A 19,811-nucleotide genomic window follows, 5' to 3' on the forward strand; every position below is an offset into this window, starting at 1 on the left:
CAGGCGTACTTTGTTAACCCTTGTGCTTCCCGTCAAGTATGCAACTTAACCCTTTTTTAGATGCTTTATTTTTTATTTTTTTTTAGTTTTTTGGTGCTTTTTTGAGGTTTCTGTCGCTTGATTCACTACCACCTTTTTCCTGGCCAAAATTAATTTCAATTGAGAACAACTTGTCATTTCTGCAGGCCACTGTGTAGCTCTACTGGAGTGGTTGGGGTTAACTTCCTTGCTCAAGTGCACCTCAGTGGTGTTAATGACCAGATTTTTTCCTGTCAGTCTGGGTCTTGAACCCATAACCTCCACAAGAACCCATAACCTCCACAAGCTCGCTTCTTTAACCACTAGGCCACCACTGCCCACATCAACATATCACCACTAGTTTTGAATTTTTTTTTAAATTCATTGTCAATAGACCCTTATTTATATGAAATGATACCTCATTTATTTAGTTAAAAAAAACTGAAATTATTAATTATTTCGACAAATAGTTAGGATTGAGTGGATAATCACAGACTTTCAAAGTTTATTCAGGATACTGTTTAGAAACCATTTCATTATTTTTTGATGTGCTATAAAAATTTAATAAAACACCCAAAATTCTGAAACTACTGAAAGTAGTGATTTGATCCTTAATTTTACTTGAGAAGAGTGTTGTATGGAACAACCCATGTTATGTTTGGGCAATTTACTCAAAAGAAACCCAAATTTCTGATCTAGAAACTTTGAAAACGGGTCAAATTTGACTCAAGGACAATAGTCATCAATAATCTGAAGTGTAGCACGACACTGTATTACACTCTGTAAGTCTCCTTGTGCCTCTGCAAAACGATAATGAATTTTGAAAAGACATCTTTAAAAAAAAATTATTTTATTGTGCTTTAAACAAGAGTTTAGGCCCTGTCTACTTAAACCATCTACATTTCTTGCCCTAAAAATTAGAAAGGTCCATATAATCACAAATAGTCATGATTGATTGTTTCGTTTTCATCACAGGCTACCTTTACTCTAAAGGAAACCGGTTGAGGTAAAAGGTAAATGGTCGAGTGGAAAACTGTGTATAAAGGCCACAGTAACCACAATGCGAACAAAGGTAGTCCCACCTCTTAACACTGCACACGCTCACATAATGGTGTAACTTCTATCTCGTGTTTTTCCTGCCAAAATGTATTTGATGGTTTTTGAAAAGACAGACTTGCTTGTTGGCATTTTACTTGATAACATACCATTTTTTTTTTTTTTGCAGTTTTTTTAATTTAGTGAGGTTATGAACAAATTGATTCTTTTGAAGCACTGTACTGAACCTGATAAGCTAAGCCCTTTCCTGTTGGATGTTTTTTTCCTTTGATACTTTGTGGATTTCTGGTACGACATCTGGGGGTATATTAGAAGTCAATTTAAGCCATTGATATTAGTTCTTGAGTTTTTATTTAATTTTTAAACCTTAAACAACCAACAAATGAGCATATACTGCAGAAAATGCCATTGGGGGTTAAATGATATACTTAGCCACACACTTGGTCTGGGAATGTGGAAGAATGCTGTGTGATTAACCCTTGACACATGTATCTTTTTGATAAACTATTATGGCTTGAGTAATTTAAACGCACGGGGGGGGGGGGATAAGAGCAGCAATGGCTTTTTCAAAGAAGCTGGTAAGCCTTATACAACATTTGCCATTATGTCTGCTGACCATTAGATGGAGATATGCATTTAGTGTTCACAAAATACACTTGACTTTTGTTGTGAAGTTGAAGGTATTTGCCATTATTGCTTACTGCTAAGTCCTATGCAGAAGACCTTAGCATAGCTATTGCCTATAAGCATCTCAACTCACATTCAAAAACATCTTATAAATTCTAGTCAGCACTTAAAATAGGTTGTAGTTTCCATGGTAGTGCTTCATGGTCCTTTTAGGACTTTCAAATAAATAATTCAAATATTTTTGCACTCTCAGGAAGTGGTGTGTATGGCCATCACATGGAGTCAGACAGAGCAATAGACTGTACATAATATCTTTACAGGTGGAGATGACATTCACAATACATGTGACGCGGCACAGCAGCATGGCACGTTACTATGGTTGCAATGGAGGAAATTATGCTCATGTAGGGTTATGAGCAGATATGCAACAGTTTGTGGATTGTGTAGTTTTTAGGTAATCTAGGTTCTGCCCTAAATGGATCAATATAGAAGTGATACTGAAACAGATGGTTGTCTACTTGGGCAGGGGTGATAGCAATCCTCATCTTTTTGTGTATCCTGATATCTTGCAGTTTTTAGTTATGGAGAGGAAGTCACAGGGTCAGACAGACAATACACTCCCACAAGTCCTTTGAACAGGTGGAGCTGTAATAGGCTTTGATGTTTCCAGTATTATGTTGGACTGGGACTGGTTATGAAGAATTACACTTTCTCAGTTGCCACAGAAAAAAAGGTTTTGTGGGGCCATATTGAAAAGGCAGATGGCCTTATCAAATTATGTGGTTTAAAGGTCCCATGGCATGAAAACTTCACTTTGAGGTTTTTTATATTTTAGGTGTAAACCGAGCCCTGGCTATCCTGCTCTGCCTTTGAGAAAATGAAAGCTCAGATGGGCCGATCTGGAATCTTCCCCTTATGACATAAGGGGAAAGGTTACCTCCCCTTTCTCTGCTCTATTTTGAGTTAATAAATTGATTGATTGCATTTATGAAAGTGAAATGATGAAAAGGAAAATTTGAGCATATACAGATACAGTCATTTCAGTGGCCACTTGTGCAGTTTGTACAAGCAAATTCTATAAGTTTACACTTATAAACAGCGCCCATAATATAAAGAAGACGTGCCAGGGTTTTCCACCAGCATGACCCCAACCTCTGCAAGGCCGGCAGAGAGGGAAACGGCACAACAAAAGCTGCAGCCACTGTATCGTGGTTATAGCACAGACCGTAAAATGCCAGTCTGCTGGTGGGGATGACTTCAGTAGTTAGTAAGGAGGGAGCAATAGTCAAACTGAGACTACTGCAGCACTTTGAGTTGCCTATTATTAGTTAGCTTTTTTAATGTGCATTTTCCACAATAATAAAGAATAACTAAAGAAGATGTTGCAATAGTAAAAGGGCAGTAATGAAATGTCACCGATGGAGTTTGTGTACAGTGTAACAGTTAGAGGACACAGATTAATATTTTAGGGTCTGGGACTGTTTCATGAACTATTATCTACTATCGACAGACTGCTCAGTGGCAAAGTAGTGTTTAAATTTCAATTTGCAGTTGTCATATTGAAGAAGAAAAAACAAGTTGTGCATACAGTGGGCTCTAAGATTGCACCTGAAGAAAGAAAGAAAAAACAAACAAACAAACAATAATACTTATTACTTGTACTACTACTACTACTACTACTACTACTACTACTACTACTATTATTATATTACTTATATTTCATTTTGAGCTAACTGTGGATTTGTCTGCACAGGTCAGACAAAATGAAAGAAAGCAAAATACCCAGATTTGAAGACAAGGTATCACACAGGATGATAATTATTCAGTTTTCGAGCAAAGTGAGATTTTCCATAAATGACACAATTGTGTCCTGTGTTCTGGCTCCACCCTCAGGCCAAATTTCCTCATTTCTGTCTTGATTTGTACATATTTTGCTCCAACAGTGCCATGTATACCCAAGCTGAATTTATTTTATATCCATTCAACAGCTATGGGTGATGACAAACTCGGGGACACATTTTTTCATTTCTCTGCATGCAGTCTGAACATACAGTATGTTGGGGAGATTCTTCTAGTTAAGGTCAATGAACACAACTTGCTCTGAGTGCTGGTAAATTTAATAAAACTCAACGCGGCCCAGGTAGAACCCAAGATGACATAATTTATCTTCAGACCAAGCTGAAGATTCTGCTCAAATTGAACACATTTTTGGCTTCTCTGGACAGGCCACAGCGGCTCCTGGTTGAATTGAAGCTATGATATATCCACAGAGCTTTCCCTGCTTTATTTTTTTGCTAGTGGGCAAAGTCAGAGGGAGAAAAATAAAGACTAGTTGACATTCTTCTTGGGTAAGATAATTGGCTGTTAAATAGTGCATCCACATAGCTTTGGTTGACTGCAAACTAACAGCAGCCTGAGGGTCCCAAATACAACTTTGACTGAAAGGTCACAAGTTCAAACCTTAGTATCACTTAGTAAATAACAGTGAACAGCCATCTGTTTCCCTAATAACAGCCTTTGAGTGCTCTCTGATACATTCCTGAATACTACTGCTCACTGGCAGACTACAGCCCCTTTCGCACATGCACTGCAACCCTGAATTTTACCTGAGGAGCTGTATGTGAGAATGTGAGAAATGTTACCAGTGAGGGACAGCAACTAAAAGAAATTTATTTTTTTAAACATTTAAAACATTTGTTGTAGCTTGTTATAAAAGTTTTACAAAATAAATCCATGACAAAGTAAAAAAAAAAATTTTTTATTAGCTTTACAGTTTGTTTTCCAGAGAGTGGCTCAAAGTCAATTATTGACACACACACACACACACACACACACCCGTACATAACACTAGGGTGACATGTCATTGCAGTGTTTCAACCTCCAGTATTTACTTCATTACAGAGTTTATAAAAGCTTATGACTGTTGCATTAGAAACACTACTGTTGCTTTTTCTTTGAAGTCCCCTTTCTGCAACACTTAAGGGTGCAGAACATGCAGCATTTGAGTATCACCCACACAACAGTTAGGAGAATGATGACAAAAAATCCGATGACATCCAGACTATGGTACTGAATCCAGTTCAAGTGATGTGCAGCTACCCTTAAGTGTTCGGCTCCTTTGTGTCTTATGACGAACTCGGTCCAGAAAACAGCCAGGTCCAAAGGCTGAACAGGACGGTCCAGGTGAATCTGAGACAGCATCACCATCTTCTCTTTGTAACTGGGAAGGAGTCAGATTTTGAAAATACAAAGTTAATAGGAAGATCTTCAGTTTCGATCATCACAATGTCTAATCGTATATCCTCATGGACTACATTTTTACAACGTTTTACACTATAAAATGTATAAAATAAAATGCAAAACAATGTCAGTATAAAGATAGCTTGCCTTCTAACAGCAACAGTAATAACAAATTGGTACAGCTTATTAAATGCACCCTGACAAATAAATGTTCATAATATAAATGCAGCAGATGTTATAGCATTAGCTACGACTTAGCATATATCAAGTATATTTGAAGAGTAGGATACATATAAAAAAAAAAAAAAAAAAAACATTTTTATGAGTCATTATTTTAGGGAAGTATTTGTGAAGCTACATGCATTATAAAATGTGTTTAAGAATAAACTAGTAAAAAAGGAAGAAAGCCTCTGCACATATGACAATGACAAATGATGACAAAGCAGTCTCCATTGATTTGTTATCTATAGAGTGGAGGGACCTTGACCACAGAAAGTGACTCAAATTGTGCAAAAATAGTTATTTATTTACAAAAATGTCCATGTGTTTTTAGTAGGGTTGGGTACCGAAACGCGGTGCCAATAGGGCACCGGTTCCGACGTAAACGGTAGTAACGAGACCGAATAAGAACGAAAATTTCGGTTCCTCATTTCGGTGCCTGACTTTTTTTTTTTTTCAGAAGCATCGCTGCACGGGACGTTACGTTACCGTTAGCTAGTAGCTGGATTAAACACAATGGTTAAAATTCTGACAGCTTACGTTAAAGGACAATTCCGGCGCAAAACGAACTTGGGGGTTATTAACTGTTGTGTACCCACTCTGTTGCTCTCTGGGACATGTTTTCATGCTAATCGAATGAGTTTGGAGCTTTAACGGGGCTACCGCGGACCGCTGGTTAGCTTGAAATGCTAGTATTCGGGGCATGGGGACACTCAAATTAAATCACAATTTAATACCACTAAAAAGGCTCAAATATCACCACACTTTAACGTTAGCATAATTAGGGGTAACAGAGTTCACTTGAAACTTGCCAGCTTTGTGGTGCATTTTTATTGAAAAATACCCTTTTCCCATCTGGTGCTTGCTTTTGTCGTTTACCAGCAATTTACTGGTGAAATAAGTCATTGTTATAAGTTATTGTTATTACATTATTAATCAAACAATTTAATTTTGATCATATGGCCTTAGCAATAAACAAGCCGTTCTTTAATGTCACCAACTGTCGTTTTGTGCTTTTTTATATTTTATAATATATACATTATAAATATATATATTTTGGTTCAGGCACCGTTAGGCACCAGCACCATTTTAAAAGTATCGATTTAGCACCGGTATCGGAAAAAACCCAAACGATACCCAACCCTAGTTTTCAGCAGCAAGTCCTCCACACCATATGGTGAATAAGAGTCACAGGAACATTTCATAACTTAGCGCCCCTAGTAGTGGCAGGAAATACGACCCACAGGAGCGTTTTCCACCCTCATAACTAAACCAGAGAACGTAATAATCGTGGTTATAAAAACGTTGTTAACGTTGCGATACGGTCGCAGTTTGGTTACGTTTAGAAAGAAACACTACTTGGTTATTTTTAGGCACCAACACTACTAAGTTAAGTTTAGAAAAAAGATTGGGGTTTTGGGCAAAATCATCTGTTACCTTACTTACCTTCCAGTTACGCAAGTGATGTGACGAAAAAAACAACAACTTGCGTTTACTTTTATTTTCAAACCGGACATGAACCCCATTCTACCGGTTTAAGTCCTGTGTTTGTTTGATCCATCTACCACCCCAAGCTTCCTCCTTACATGGAATTTGTCTAATACTCTTATTCTTCTTCACCTAACTTCCTCTTTTGCTCCCATAATAATTACGAGATGCCACTAGAGGGCACCGACACCATGAACGTAAATGTGAGTCGTAATTGCTGCTTGATTTATGGGAGCCCTTTTCGGGGAAAGACAATCTCGGGTGTAGCATGCATACATTAATACAATCCAGTTCAGTAGTGAAAAAAGTATGCAGTTATTTAAAAGGTAGATTTCTGACGTTTGTTTGTATAAATTTGTGGCAATAAAAAGGCATTACGCACCGCCGTTTACGTTTAAATAATCGCTTAGCTACGTTTTGTCAGGGCTGAACGTGCCCCAGGCAACATTATTGAAAACGCCTGTGTGGGTGGACCATGGTTGTGCAGGTGCTTTACAAATACTGGAACTAAAACACATTATTTTACATACTTTACATAATTTAAGTATGTTTGTCAAATTTCTTTTCTTCCATTTTTGTCAGTTCCTTGGGTTTTCTAAATGCCGTCTGATTAAAGGTTCCCTGTAGAGTTTTAGACCTCTAGAAGCGTTATGTAGTTGTTTTTTCAGTGGGTCCCCGTTTTGCACTGATCTATAGGTGCTGGTAATGGGCCAAGATATGCACCAGCAAATACAAGGAAGAAGAAGACTGAAAGCTAGTAATGCTAATTATAATAAAAACAATGCAGGATTTAAAATACTTAAAAAATTGGCTTTGTCAATGTTTTTTGAGGAGGGAAAATGCACTTGTTTTCTTTTCTGACTTTTTACTTTTCCACATATAACTGAGTGACTCTTTAAATAACATAATCCACCTGTCTTACCTTTTGTCATGGATGATTTTATTAAGTGCAGCCAATAGGTTTTCAGTCGTCACATCATACATTCCGAGTTTCTCTGCAACACCGCGGGACACCATGCGATGTACATTGTCCCCTTGGTCCCCAAACAGTGGAAACATCAACATGGGTACAGCATTACAGATACCCTCATAGATACCGTGGGAACCTCCGTGAGTCATTAAGACTTTAGCTTTGGGATGGGCTGAAGAGCACAAAAACATCCACAATTATAGGTCCAGTCCACCACAAACCAATTGCAGGTAATGTTTTAAAAACATACTTTGATTCGTTTGAATGATATGATTCATTACATGACTCTGTCTGGATAAAATGATACACACCTAAGAGATCATTCTGAGGTAACCACTTCAAAAGTCTCACATTCTTGGGTACATCTTTAGGTTGGGCTCCAGTGTATCTCCACAGAACCTGAAACAGAAATAATACCTCTTCATTTTTATCATGTGATGTGCAAACTCTTCATGTAATAAGAGTGTGGCATGTTTACAACAAGGCAAAACGGGGGACCTATGGTTCAAACTGATTAGGGCTTTAGCAGGTATATGCTGAGTGTGGAAATATCTGCCTAATGTGTACATGTTTGCAGTGCTTGTGTAGTTAGGAACTTGTGTTTTGTTTTAAGAGATAAATAACATTCAAACAAGTAATCAGAGTTTTTTGTTGTTGCATGAACTGATAAAGGTTATTGGATTGAATCTAAGTGAAGTAATTTAATCTGTTATGGCTATTGTTACCCTTTGAGGAATTTGCCGAAAGGCATCAAAGAACTGTTTAGCCTTCTCCTCAGGCATGCTGGACACCATTGAGCCCAGAGTAAAGACAATAAAGCCGTCATCCCCTGAGCCATCCACAAACTCCTCCAAGTCCTGCAGAGAGGTTGGAAAAGAAACAAAAATGAAATGAAAAAACGTTTTAAAAAAAAAAAAAATCTTATTTTGTAGTATGCTCATAATAAAAAGTTAGATGTAGTGTGCAATGAGCAAAGTGCATTAGCTAGATGGAATTAATTGTATCAACATTGCATTCAGCAGAGATCCACCCAGTTAAATAATGTTAGAAACACAGTCTTATTTGTGTTTATGTCAGAAATCCATTTGATCTATTTGATTCCTGTTAACACAACAGGACCCCTCACTTCTTTACTTAGATTATGCTGGCCATAGTCCACAAATCTGCTTTTCCTGGCTCAGAGTTCACACACTGAATCTTCCAGCAGACAAACCTGTTCTTTCACAAGTTTGCCAATTGTTGGTAAATCATGATAAACAGTTAATCTTTACAATCTTTTCAGCACCCGTGTTTGTCTCAATATCCAGTTCTTAAGTATAAGTACCTTGTTGTACCACATAAAATGATGACTGAAAGTTAATATTTGTTGTATAATATTGAAAAATTCCGCAGGTCCCCAAAATGTATAACATATGTAATAGAAATACTAAATTGCCGCTTGTCTACACTCTAACACCGCTGTTCTGTTTCCTGAAACCTTTTTTGCAAGCAGCACTAATGCAGAGATTCTAAATTCCCTGAATCTTTCCCACTTATGATGTTATGTAAGTTTACAAAAAAAACCTAATTGTAGTGTGCATTGACTGGTTAAATGCATAATGCACAAGAAAAAAGCTTAGCAAATCAAGTGTTTTCAGTCCTTAAGTCATGGACACAGATATCCAACTGGCCATGTCACAAGAAATCTACAACTAGCTGAAAACACATTTATTTAACATATGATCACCTTATTAAGTTATTTTGGACAAGCAAACAATTACCTATTAACACATCAGTCTTTCTACTACTTTCATAACATAGCTGCTAACTTTGTCAGTGTTTTTGCTGAAAAAGTTTACCAATAGCTTAAAAACAATGAGAGCAGAATCTGTGGGTTGTGAAACCGAAACATTGATCTAAAAGAAATGCAGTATTGAGTAATAATTCTCCATTGGTTCATCACTATGAGCGACCCCTCTCATATTATACATTGCAATACAATAAAATGATTCAATATAAAACTATTGATTGGTGTATTTTTCTGGCTTTCAGTGTAGTTTTTGTTTCATTGTCTACGTCTTTAGCCTGTCTCAACACAAAGACAGTGTATGCTATTTGCCTTAAGTGAATCCAGATGTGATCATACATTCTTTACATACTCACCGCTGGCAGAGGAGCTTTCTTTGCACAATTGATACCTCCAATTAAAACCATGTTTGGCATGAGAGGTCTGGGTCTTTGAAAAGCAAAGTCATATCTGAGAAGCCACATAGCGCCCTGACTAAGAAGGTCCTTGTAGTTCATGTTGTCTCCTAAATAATTGCTGACCAGATCGTCAAAGTGGACATACATTATTCTGCACAAGTAGGACTCCATAATATACATCAACATGTTTTTGACTCTCTGTGGGAAGGTCATGATGTCTGTATTACCAGAATAGGCCACAGGAACGTAGGAAGGAGGAGAGGGACACTGACTAGCCTTTGCATGCAGCTCACATGGAAGTCCATTCAGGAAATAAACCACTGGAATAGAAAAGACATGAGACAGAATGGAGCCGCAGGGAAGGAAGGGGTCTGTGAGTACAAGATCGAACCCCCCATCCTTCAGTCGACTCATAAGAGGCTGGTTGTTCAGCAAACTCTCGCAGCCTTTGACCTGCAATGAAGTAAAGCTAACCAGACGCTGCACATTGATAAACAAATCTGTGAATTCCGGTGGCTTGAGGAACACTCCATCCGCAAGCTCGTTTAGTTTTCCATCCAGTTCAGCTTTGGTAAAGGACACTGGGTAGAACTCTGTCTTGAAGCTGTCTGAACTATTCATCAACAGGCTGTATTCAGGCACCAGCACCAAAACCTCATGGCCCCTGTGGCTCAGCTCCTTCACCAGTATCTTCATGCTAAGCCAGTGACTTCCATCCATAGGCACAACCAGCACCTTCTCCCCCTGAACTGGCCCCAGCCTGAGGCAGCACAGCCAGGCAACCAGCCCCAGTGCAGGAAACCACACCCCGCCGCTCATTGCCTCTTCTCTGTACTGCAAGCTGGCTCGTTGTAAGAGCTAGTGGTAGCTGTTGTTAAATGGTAGCTTTATGTGTTGCGTGTGTGAGTGAGGGAGCAAGCTTTTGTTTAGAATCTGCAGGAAGGTAGGAGGAGGGGGCTATTCTATAACCACAGGAAGACTGAGTCTGAATGAGATGGGGATTGGGCTAGTACTCAGTTAGTCTCCAGATAATCTCTTATCTTTTCTCTTTTGGGACTTTGCTTATTTTCTTTTCACTTCATGTCTTTCCTGTCATGTTTTGGTGGATTGCTTTTTAACATATTTACAAGTAATATAATGCAACTTTTACCTTTTTATATTGTAAGTTGCAATGCCGTTTTGTTATTATGGAATGTGAGGTAGTGTAGACTAAGCATTATAGAAATGGTATGTTTATCCAATGAAATATGTTAACAGAAATAAGTTGAGTGACTTTTGGGATATCAGTTGTGAAAATATTTTTCTTTATTCTATTATTCATCATGTTAATTGCAATTTTTTCTACTTCTTATTTATCTGTTTTCTCCAGCACTGGACTTGCAAGTCATGGTAGCTATGCATGTTTGCAGCTTGTACTACCTACAGATTGGTGCAAAGTCCTTTGTTTACTTTAGGCTGCTCTGTCTCTCCTCCCCGGAAAAACACATGCGTGCGGATCATTGCGTGTGCTCTTTTTAACCTCTTTTTTTCCCCCACTCGCTCCAGTCGCACGCGAACCTTTACCTACAACCATTGTAAAAACACAGATTGCGTGCAAAGCGCAGTTGGTAGTAGTGTGTTGTAATATGAAACCAACACCCTCCTCTTTGGAGGAATTACATCAGACCAACAATGTAATGTGTGGAATTTTACCCTCGGTTACAACTTGCATGGTCTTGGGAAACTCTTTATGAGAGTAACTGTTGCACTTATGGTGAAATTGAATATGTTATTAGCTCATTCAAATTAAGGAAGAACAAGAATATAGTTATTAGAAGAATATCAGGAGTAAAGTAAGTTGATCCTCATGGATCCATGACACATACAACACCAAATGACCTTATTGTAGAGTAGAATGTGCTGTTCCTGCTTTAATTTTTATTTCTACACAATGTAAACTACCTACCTGGAAGGTGTTGAAGTTAAAAAAAAAGTTAAAACATTGGTGATGTTTTAGAGCAATATACTTTTAGGTCAAAAATGTAACTTATTTAATGCAAACTGCTGTGAGAGTGAGTGACACTGAAACTGAGCTGAAAATGATTGTTTCAAAGCTGATTAAGCCTAATCAGCATTCGACTGCCTCACCCCAACCCTAGCTTCTAAAAAATTGAATAAGTCACGTCTGTTATTTAGCATAAAGGTAGAAGCTCAAGGAGACCTATTGTTTAATCAACTTTGCGAGCCATCCCCTGTTGGGCCAGACAAAGAATGAGTATTCCTGTAGTTTGGAAACAATTGACATTGACTTGGTAAGATCCTGTGGCCGGGTGTGGCCACAAGACACATGGATTAGGAACACCTTTTCCTTTGAAGACATCTGACCAATACGGAGGGATTTAATTTGAGGAACCACCCTCAGCCCCTTAGGATAAATTTGGAAACTTCACAATGGTTAAGGACTGTTTGAATGTGTCTCCCGAAGGGGAGACATGTTTGGCAGTCCACTGCTGGCAGTGTTTTATTGTTTTATTGTTTTGTTTTGTTTTGTCAAGTTACATGACTGTTTTTATGTGACTCCATCAGGGAGAAACGTAGATCAGTCCACTGTCAGCTGCAGTGTAACATTTGCTTTTTGTCTTATCATTTTCATCATGTTGTTCATTAAACCTTTTGCTTAAATCTTCATTTGGACCAAAGCCTCTTCTTCTTCAGAGATTCTGAAACACGTTAATTCTCAACAAAGGGCAACACAGATTATTTTACAGATTTAGATGAATGACCACCTATTCTTATAGTAGACACTGTTACTTTTAAAACTACATCCACACAAAACGGGCTATATTTGAAAACACTTCCTCTTTTCTCAGTTTTTAACACTGAAAAAAAGTATTTTCAAAAATAGTCTCCAGAAAAGCTAAATCTAAAGCTAGTCCAACGCTGGATAGGGAAAACTAAGCTTTTGTAAAATGATGACATAAGCTCAGAGGCAATAAAGAACTGAACGTAGCCAGACGTGTCTGTCCCACTTCTTACAGTTTTTTTTCTTGCCGACTGAAATATAAGGAATGTAGATTTTAGATTTAACTTGGTTAGTGTAGATATAGTCTAAAGGTGTCAACTGTAGTAAATGTTGGATAGTTGAACAGTGTCTAAAAGCCTTTCTGAAGTCAAAATTAACTTTCTGAAACCAAAATTTCCCACAAGCACGACCACTTCACGCAGTGATTGTATACAACTACACTTGCCTTAAAACTTTCAGTGCAAGGTAGTTTTTTTTTTTTTTAAACATGCTGATATTTTCAAAGTCATGCTTCAACTTTTAAAGGGCTCCAGAGGCTTCACCACTGCATGAACTTGCATTTCCAATCATCACCAGTCTGAACCTGGCTGTTGTACCTGAAACCAGTGCCCAGTTTGAGACCCCTGAGACAACCTGGAATGCAGGGAAAATGAGGCTCTTGCACAATGTTGGAGGAGGAGCTGGTAAGCACACTTACCATGCACAATCCTTGACCTTTCTTCTCTTTCTGTCTCTTAGGTTTTGGCACTCCTTTTCTTCTATACAAATACTGTATGTAATCTATAACATGGCAGTATATCTCTGTGGTTTAGCTCTGTGTTTTTATCTATCTAAACCTGTACATACCTTGGAGTTTCCTGGATATTAATGACGCGAGAAGTTGACATGAATGGAAGTTTAAAATGTAGGCAGAGTTACTGGTCTGATGATTTCCAAGTTTTTTGGGATGGGAAATGGCCTTTGGGGCAGCAGAAACAAGATGTGGGCACAACGCTGGCTCACTTCACTTTTCAGCTTGATATGGCAAACTTGTTAGCTAACACATCCAGCAGTTATGGAACAACCTTAGCATTCATTTGGAGTGGTGTATCTGGCCACATGGCGAATGTAAGTCCAAAAACAGCTTAAAGGAGAATTCCGGTCAATTTCAACACGTAGCTCTGTTGTTTGTAAATTTGGAGTGCTGGCAGTAGCAAAAAAAACCGAAAACAATCGGTGCTGCCTACACTGTGTTATCCTCCTGCTAGCGTTAGCACCCAACAGGCTTAAACAGGGCAAGTTTTAAGCGTGTTTTAAGCCTCTAAACATGCTCGAAATGTCATAAATAGTGCCTACCCATGTGCAGTGATTCCTTCCGAGGGATCACAGCGAATCTGACTGCAGTAGATGTGACAGAAATGCATAAAAGTTGTGTTAATCCAGCCAGTGCACATACCTCTGTTTTTTTCCTGTTTTCTGGTCAAGTCCACACTAGTCGATTGTCAAACTCATACAATCCAATATTCCAGTCAAATTTGCTGTGTTCCCTCGGAAGGAATCACTGCACATGGGTAGGCACTTCTAATGACATTTCGAGCATGTTTAGAGGCCTAAAACACGCTTAAAACTTGCCCTGTTTAAGCCTGTCCACCACAACTGAAACATTTCGGCAACTATAAGTTGGATTGCCATTACATTTTAAACATTCATAGTCCCCAGACAATGAATTCTAATGACTTGTGTGATCCCCTGACTTTCCCTGTAGCGCCACCATGAGGTTCACATTTTTGGTTGTAACTGGAATGTCTCGAAAACTATTAGATGGATCTGGCATGAAATTTGGTGATAATGTGACGTTCATATTTCCCGCTGGGAAAATTAGAGTAATTTTAGTTATTTCCTGATTTCCCCCGAGCACCATCACTACAAATGCTTCGGTTTATGATCAAATACAAAACTAATTAAAGCTGCAAGCAGCATTGAACGGGCCCTCGCCCCTCCCAGCACGTCAGGGGTACCGGTGGGATGCCCGGGGGTGATTAACTTCAAGAACCTTAACCAAGTCCAGTTGCCCAGTTGAATTTAACCTTCCTTTGATACTGACAGTTAAAAAAGCAGTAATCTTTTTAACTGATTTGTATTTTTGAGGTTCACATTTTGAAAGCACACTTGCTGCCCTGTTTCTATCCAATATTAGTAGTTTCACTCAGGGAAAGTGAGGTCAGGAAACTGCTGAATGAATATCATTTCTTAATTCTTCCCAGGATGATTCAAAGTGGCTGCACAAGTTCAAAATTTCCTCAGGGAGAGGACACCTGTATCTTTGACCTCATTTTCCCTGAGTGAAACTACTAATATTGGATAGAAACAGGACAGGAAGTGTGCTTTCAAAATGTGCACCTCAAAAATACAAATCGCTCGCTCTATCACCCACTCCCCACACACACACACACACACACACACATGCCGGCTCAACGCACAAACCAGCGCACAAGTATAAACATCAGGCCACTTACGTAGGCTACGGCAAAAGCACTGCGTGGAGCCTGTGCAGAACCATAAAAAGGCCTTTAGACAAAGTAGGTTTCCCATATATTGATATTTTCCTTATTATTTCAAAACATTAAAACAACACCATCTAATGGCCGATTGCCGCCAAATTTGGCACAGATGCTAAATCGGCCATGAGGAACTTTGTCAAGTTTCGGGGCAATCGGATCAAGTGTTGCCAAGATACACTATAAGTAAGTTGCTATAACTTGCGCATTTTTTCAACAATTATTTTTACTTTTCGTCATGAGGGTCCACAGATAGTACCTGCAAAGTTTCGTGAAGATCGGAATCACTGTCTAGGAGGAGTTCGAAAGGAATGTAAAACACATGAAAAATGCATAAATTAAAGATGGCCGCCTTCCGATTGGGCGGAGCTAATGAAGATAAATCGGAAATATGTCCGCAATGATTAGAGCAATATGTGTAGTAAAGCTGGTGAATATCTATGGTGTTATATATGTGTCACATTCCTGAGCGAGTAATTGTATGTTTTGAGCACAGAGAACTATATTTTGCAAGCGCATTACATTGCATTTTGAACAGAAATGTACACTCGCAAAAAACAATTCAGTTTGAGTAAACAAAAACCTATTTCGTGCACAATAAATGTATTTGCATGTCTTTCTCTGCTCGCAGGTAGACGCTGCTGCGCTCCGGTCATGTCTCCCTCGCTCTCAACCTCTTCTCTCTACGCGCTCAACTCTAGACACGCTCGCTCAGATTTTCACAGCGTTACAAGTGTGCCATAAAACCAACCAATCGCAGAATCAAAAGGTCAATTCTGATTGGCTGTTCATCTCCAATTAGATCGCAAGTAGCAGGAAAGACATCTACAGGGAAACAGTCTTTGACGCAACACCTGCCGTGATGCCCCAGCAAGTGGTATCTCTGCTGTAGCCAGTGGGTACTTGGAAAGATTGTGGAGCAACTTAACTAATTAAAATAATTGAATTATGATTGATTTAAAACAATATATCAGCTAAAACAGCTCAACACATGTTTAAACATATAGCGAAGTAATCAATGGTAGAAATAAACACCAAAAAAGGTGGAAAAATTTCAAAAAAATGCTACATGGACTTCAAGATGAGACCTATGTTCCCTCAAAATTTTGGTATATTAACTTCTCATTTTTCCCCGAATCATGGCACTCGTTAGGGGGCGCTATGTAGCCCTCTGGCGACGCACAAGCCCAATCACTACAGAACTTTGCAATTTTCACCAGGTGTGACATGTGTGCAAGTCTTTTTGAGTTTTCGTGGATTCTAACCCCCTCAAAAATGCGACGAAGGACTCAGAAAAATAATAATCCTTACAAAAACAATAGGCACCGTTGGGAGCCTTGCACTTTCATGCTCGGGCCCTAATGACATTCCCATGAGCCTCCCTAGCACTTTGTGTTAATAGCTAATTAGAAAATGTTAGCATGTTAAAACTCTACACTAAGGTGATCATGGTACACATTATACCCGCTTACCTTTAGAAGGTTAGCATTGTCATTGTCATTGTTTGCATATTTCTGATGTTAACATTTAGCTCAAAGCACCACTGTGCTTAAAGCTGTAGTGTGTAGTTTCTGTCTCCCCCATGAGGAATTCTAAGTAATGACAATAAAACTGTCGGCACGTCCACATGATAAAAGGCTTCCGTGATCGTGCACCACCCCCACCCCTCCTCCACACAGTTGCTAGTAGCAAAGGAGGATTAAAAAAACAGGATGGACTCTTCAGAAAAGGATATTATCTTTACTTGAGTTTCTGCTCACGAAAGTCGCCGGGCGACACAATCTTCTGAACGTAGCCATACTGAGAAATACGGAGAGAGTTGTGTGGAGCTGATAGTCTTAAAGCCCCAGTGTGTAACGTTTGTAGTTGTTCATCATCAAAATCTGTATTGCCCTTCACTAACTTGTCCTTTTTCATGAATATTGACCACAACCATCAATTTCAAGTATTCCTATTAGCCTGGAATTTTACATTTGCGCTTGCATGAACTGGGGTAGACGCTCCATAATGATGCGCCATCTTGAAATACGTTAGCCGGTAAGGGACATACTGCTCCGCCTTTCGCGTTTTCGACTCACAGCTGCTGCTGCTGTCGCTTCCCGGCCCCGGCAAGTTTGAAGAAGGAAACATGGAGGACCACAAGTATTCAAAATCCAAATTTCAGGAACAGGAGTCTTCTTCTTTGCTGGTACCTTTTTGTGGCTCCTTCATTTTGTCTGGAATGCAAAACTTCATCAGGGAGAGATACGGATTGGTTCCGTAACTCTCGGTTATTCAAAAGCAAGTTTCAGCAGTCAACAGAAGAAGCTGATTGTGTGTGAGTGTGGGTAGAGTTTTTTCACAAATGGTGGAAATGGTGCATGCTGACTACATGGCTGGACTCCAGTTCTCATGTGCCCCTCCCACCCACTCCCACCCTTTCGCTCAGTTCGTCTCCACAAAAGAACCCCAGGAGTAACGGCTCTGACAGGAAACAGGGCTGTGTTTGGGTTGATATGTAATTATATATACAACATGAAATATGCTACTTTCATGTTGCACTGGCATCCAGACACAGGAACTTCCTAACACAGAAATGTTAAGAAGCCACCTGTGCGGATGAGGTGTTTCAGCCCCTGTAGTGTCTGGGAGTCTTAAACTGGACAACCTCCTTATTATGACCAACTTTCTAGATTGAGCCATGCTCCACTTTGTTCTGATGACACTGCAGCTGACTACAGGAGGGTGCAGTGGAGTGTTGTTGTATGCTCTCTAGGGTCAGTTAGCTAGTTTTGGAGAAATGCTTTTTATATTCCTGGAGGGGTGAAGGAAGAGTGGCCAGCTTTTTGCATGTACAGGTTCATGTCCATTCTCATGTTGTGTTGGTGTCATGGCAGGGGATGCCACCATTGGGCATCACTCCTTAAAGCCTAGGACTTCATGTACATGTAGTGCAAGCAACAGCTCAACCGCAGCTATTGTACAGTCCTCCATCCTTGGTAGTTTTGTGACCATAAAGGCCCTGACACACAGAGCCGATAATCGGCCGTTGGACAGTCTGGCAAGGTCAGTGACTTGAGTCTGTTCGGTGTGTTCTGTGCCGTCGCTGTGGGTCACATTACTGCTGAAACATCCGGTTGAATAGTATTTGGTTCAAAAGCTTTTTATCTTTTTGACGGTAGAAAGTGCTGCTCCGTTGCAGTCAGTCTCAGACTCAAGTTGGATACAGGTGCAGCAGCCATGGGCAGTATGAGAAAGTTTTTTTTAAGCATGTGAATATGTTCTAGTTGAATCACAAAAGTATGAATCTGAAAACAGTATATAATAGGTCTCCTTTAAAGGTCCTATGACATGCTGCTTTTTGGATGTTTTTATATAGGCCTTAGTGGTCCCCTAATACTGTATCTGTAGTCTCTTTTATATAGACCTTAGTGGTCCCCTAATACTGTATCTGAAGTCTCTTTCCCGAAATTCAGCCTTGGTGCAGAATTACAGCCACTAGAGCCAGTCCCACAATGAGCTTTACTTAGGATGTGCCATTTCGGTGTCTGTAGCTTTAAATGCAGGCTGGGGGAACTCATATTAATATTAAAAAAAACCTCATAAAGTGACATTTTCATGCCATGGGACCTTTAATTAAACGGAATTCTAACATTCTCAAAACAAGTATGACACGATGTTGACAACCTGATGAAATGTGCCACTTTGGAAAATAATAAGATACTGTGGCTTAATTGTCAGTTTGCAGCCAAGGTAATGCCTGTCAGTTATATCTGACTGCACAAACAAATAAAAAATATAATTAGTTTCAGATCAATACAAACTCCTTTAGGAACTTTGTCTATTTACTTGCTAAATTTGTGTCAGTTATGTTCATATTTTGAGCATTTTATGACAGACGTATTTTTATTCAGAGTATAATTTTAATTAAAATGTTCAAACAAGAGAAGCATCTGACTTCTTAAGCTCTTTGAAGACATACACAAAGAAAAAGAGCCTTTTATGAGAAACTCTTGTACTAATGTACTGCAGTTTTGATGTTGCTGCAAACTATGAACTGATTGCATAGTTCTACCAGGTGGTGGTGCCAAAGCCATAAAAACAACAACCAAGTGGATTTTTTTCTGTTGGCTTACTGTACCATTCATCATCAATCCAGGGGTCATTACCATGTACAGGCCCTGTTTTATTTCAGCACCAAACACTGCACCAAACTGGGACACATTAGAGGTTTCCAGTAGACAACCATTGTGAGAGTGAATCAGTTACATAGTCCTATCAAGTACAGCTGCATCATATTCATCTTTTCAGAGACAAAATGTAGTTCATAAAAGTTTATAGCAGTCCGATATCAGTGTTCAAAGTTCAGGCCAGTTAGGAATATTCCAAATGATGCTGTTTGCACCTAAACCACCATGTAAAGTATTTGCAAATATCATATTCATGCCAACTGTGAAGACTATAGTTTACAGATGGTGCGGTCTACATTTATGCTTTGCAGAAAAGAACCTGTTAAGCACTGTGTACATAGCAAGCAGTGTGCACTCCCTCTCTTTCTTTCTCCTGCTTTTACTCAAACATGTCAGATCAAATGTGTGGAAGAGTCTCTAATGAGGAGGCATTGTTGGTATTTCAGTTTGGAACAGTATCAGATCATTCTACTAAAATGATCTGCTTTGGTCTGCCTGTATGTAATTCTACCTTCAATGAA

The 19,811-nt window shown here is 39.2% G+C and overlaps 1 protein-coding gene across 2 annotated transcripts; it reads right to left on the minus strand.

The window, feature by feature from the left end:
* Positions 1-3,483: 3,483 nt before the first annotated feature.
* On the minus strand, positions 3,484-10,621 carry LOC116037707 (UDP-glucuronosyltransferase-like). Of its 2 annotated transcripts, XR_004898022.1 has the most exons (7): positions 9,761-10,621; positions 8,344-8,475; positions 7,930-8,017; positions 7,571-7,790; positions 4,490-4,921; positions 4,433-4,455; positions 3,484-4,397 (listed from the first exon to the last, which is right to left on the minus strand). XR_004898022.1 is itself a non-coding variant. In XM_031281682.2 (5 exons), exons 1-5 carry the CDS (start codon positions 10,619-10,621, stop codon positions 4,639-4,641), a joined length of 1,584 nt encoding a protein of 527 aa, XP_031137542.1. In that variant the 3' UTR covers positions 3,484-4,638. The 2 variants fall into 2 exon arrangements, 1 of the variants encoding a protein (XP_031137542.1); XM_031281682.2 differs by having other exon boundaries at positions 3,484-4,921.
* Positions 10,622-19,811: the final 9,190 nt, after the last annotated feature.

This window comes from Sander lucioperca, chromosome 8 (assembly GCF_008315115.2).
Source record: "Sander lucioperca isolate FBNREF2018 chromosome 8, SLUC_FBN_1.2, whole genome shotgun sequence".
Taxonomy (NCBI): domain Eukaryota; kingdom Metazoa; phylum Chordata; class Actinopteri; order Perciformes; family Percidae; genus Sander; species Sander lucioperca.

Bases quoted from the DNA above. Each gene is read 5' to 3' on its own strand.
- LOC116037707 (XM_031281682.2), bottom strand. From the start codon at position 10,621: ATGAGCGGCGGGGTGTGGTTTCCTGCACTGGGGCTGGTTGCCTGGCTG. The intron at 8,018-8,343 runs GTAACAATAGCC...TTTCTGTTTCAG, and splicing joins TTCGGCAAATTCCTCAAAGG to GTTCTGTGGAGATACACTGG. The intron at 7,791-7,929 runs GTGTGTATCATT...TGTGCTCTTCAG, and splicing joins ACCTCAGAATGATCTCTTAG to CCCATCCCAAAGCTAAAGTC.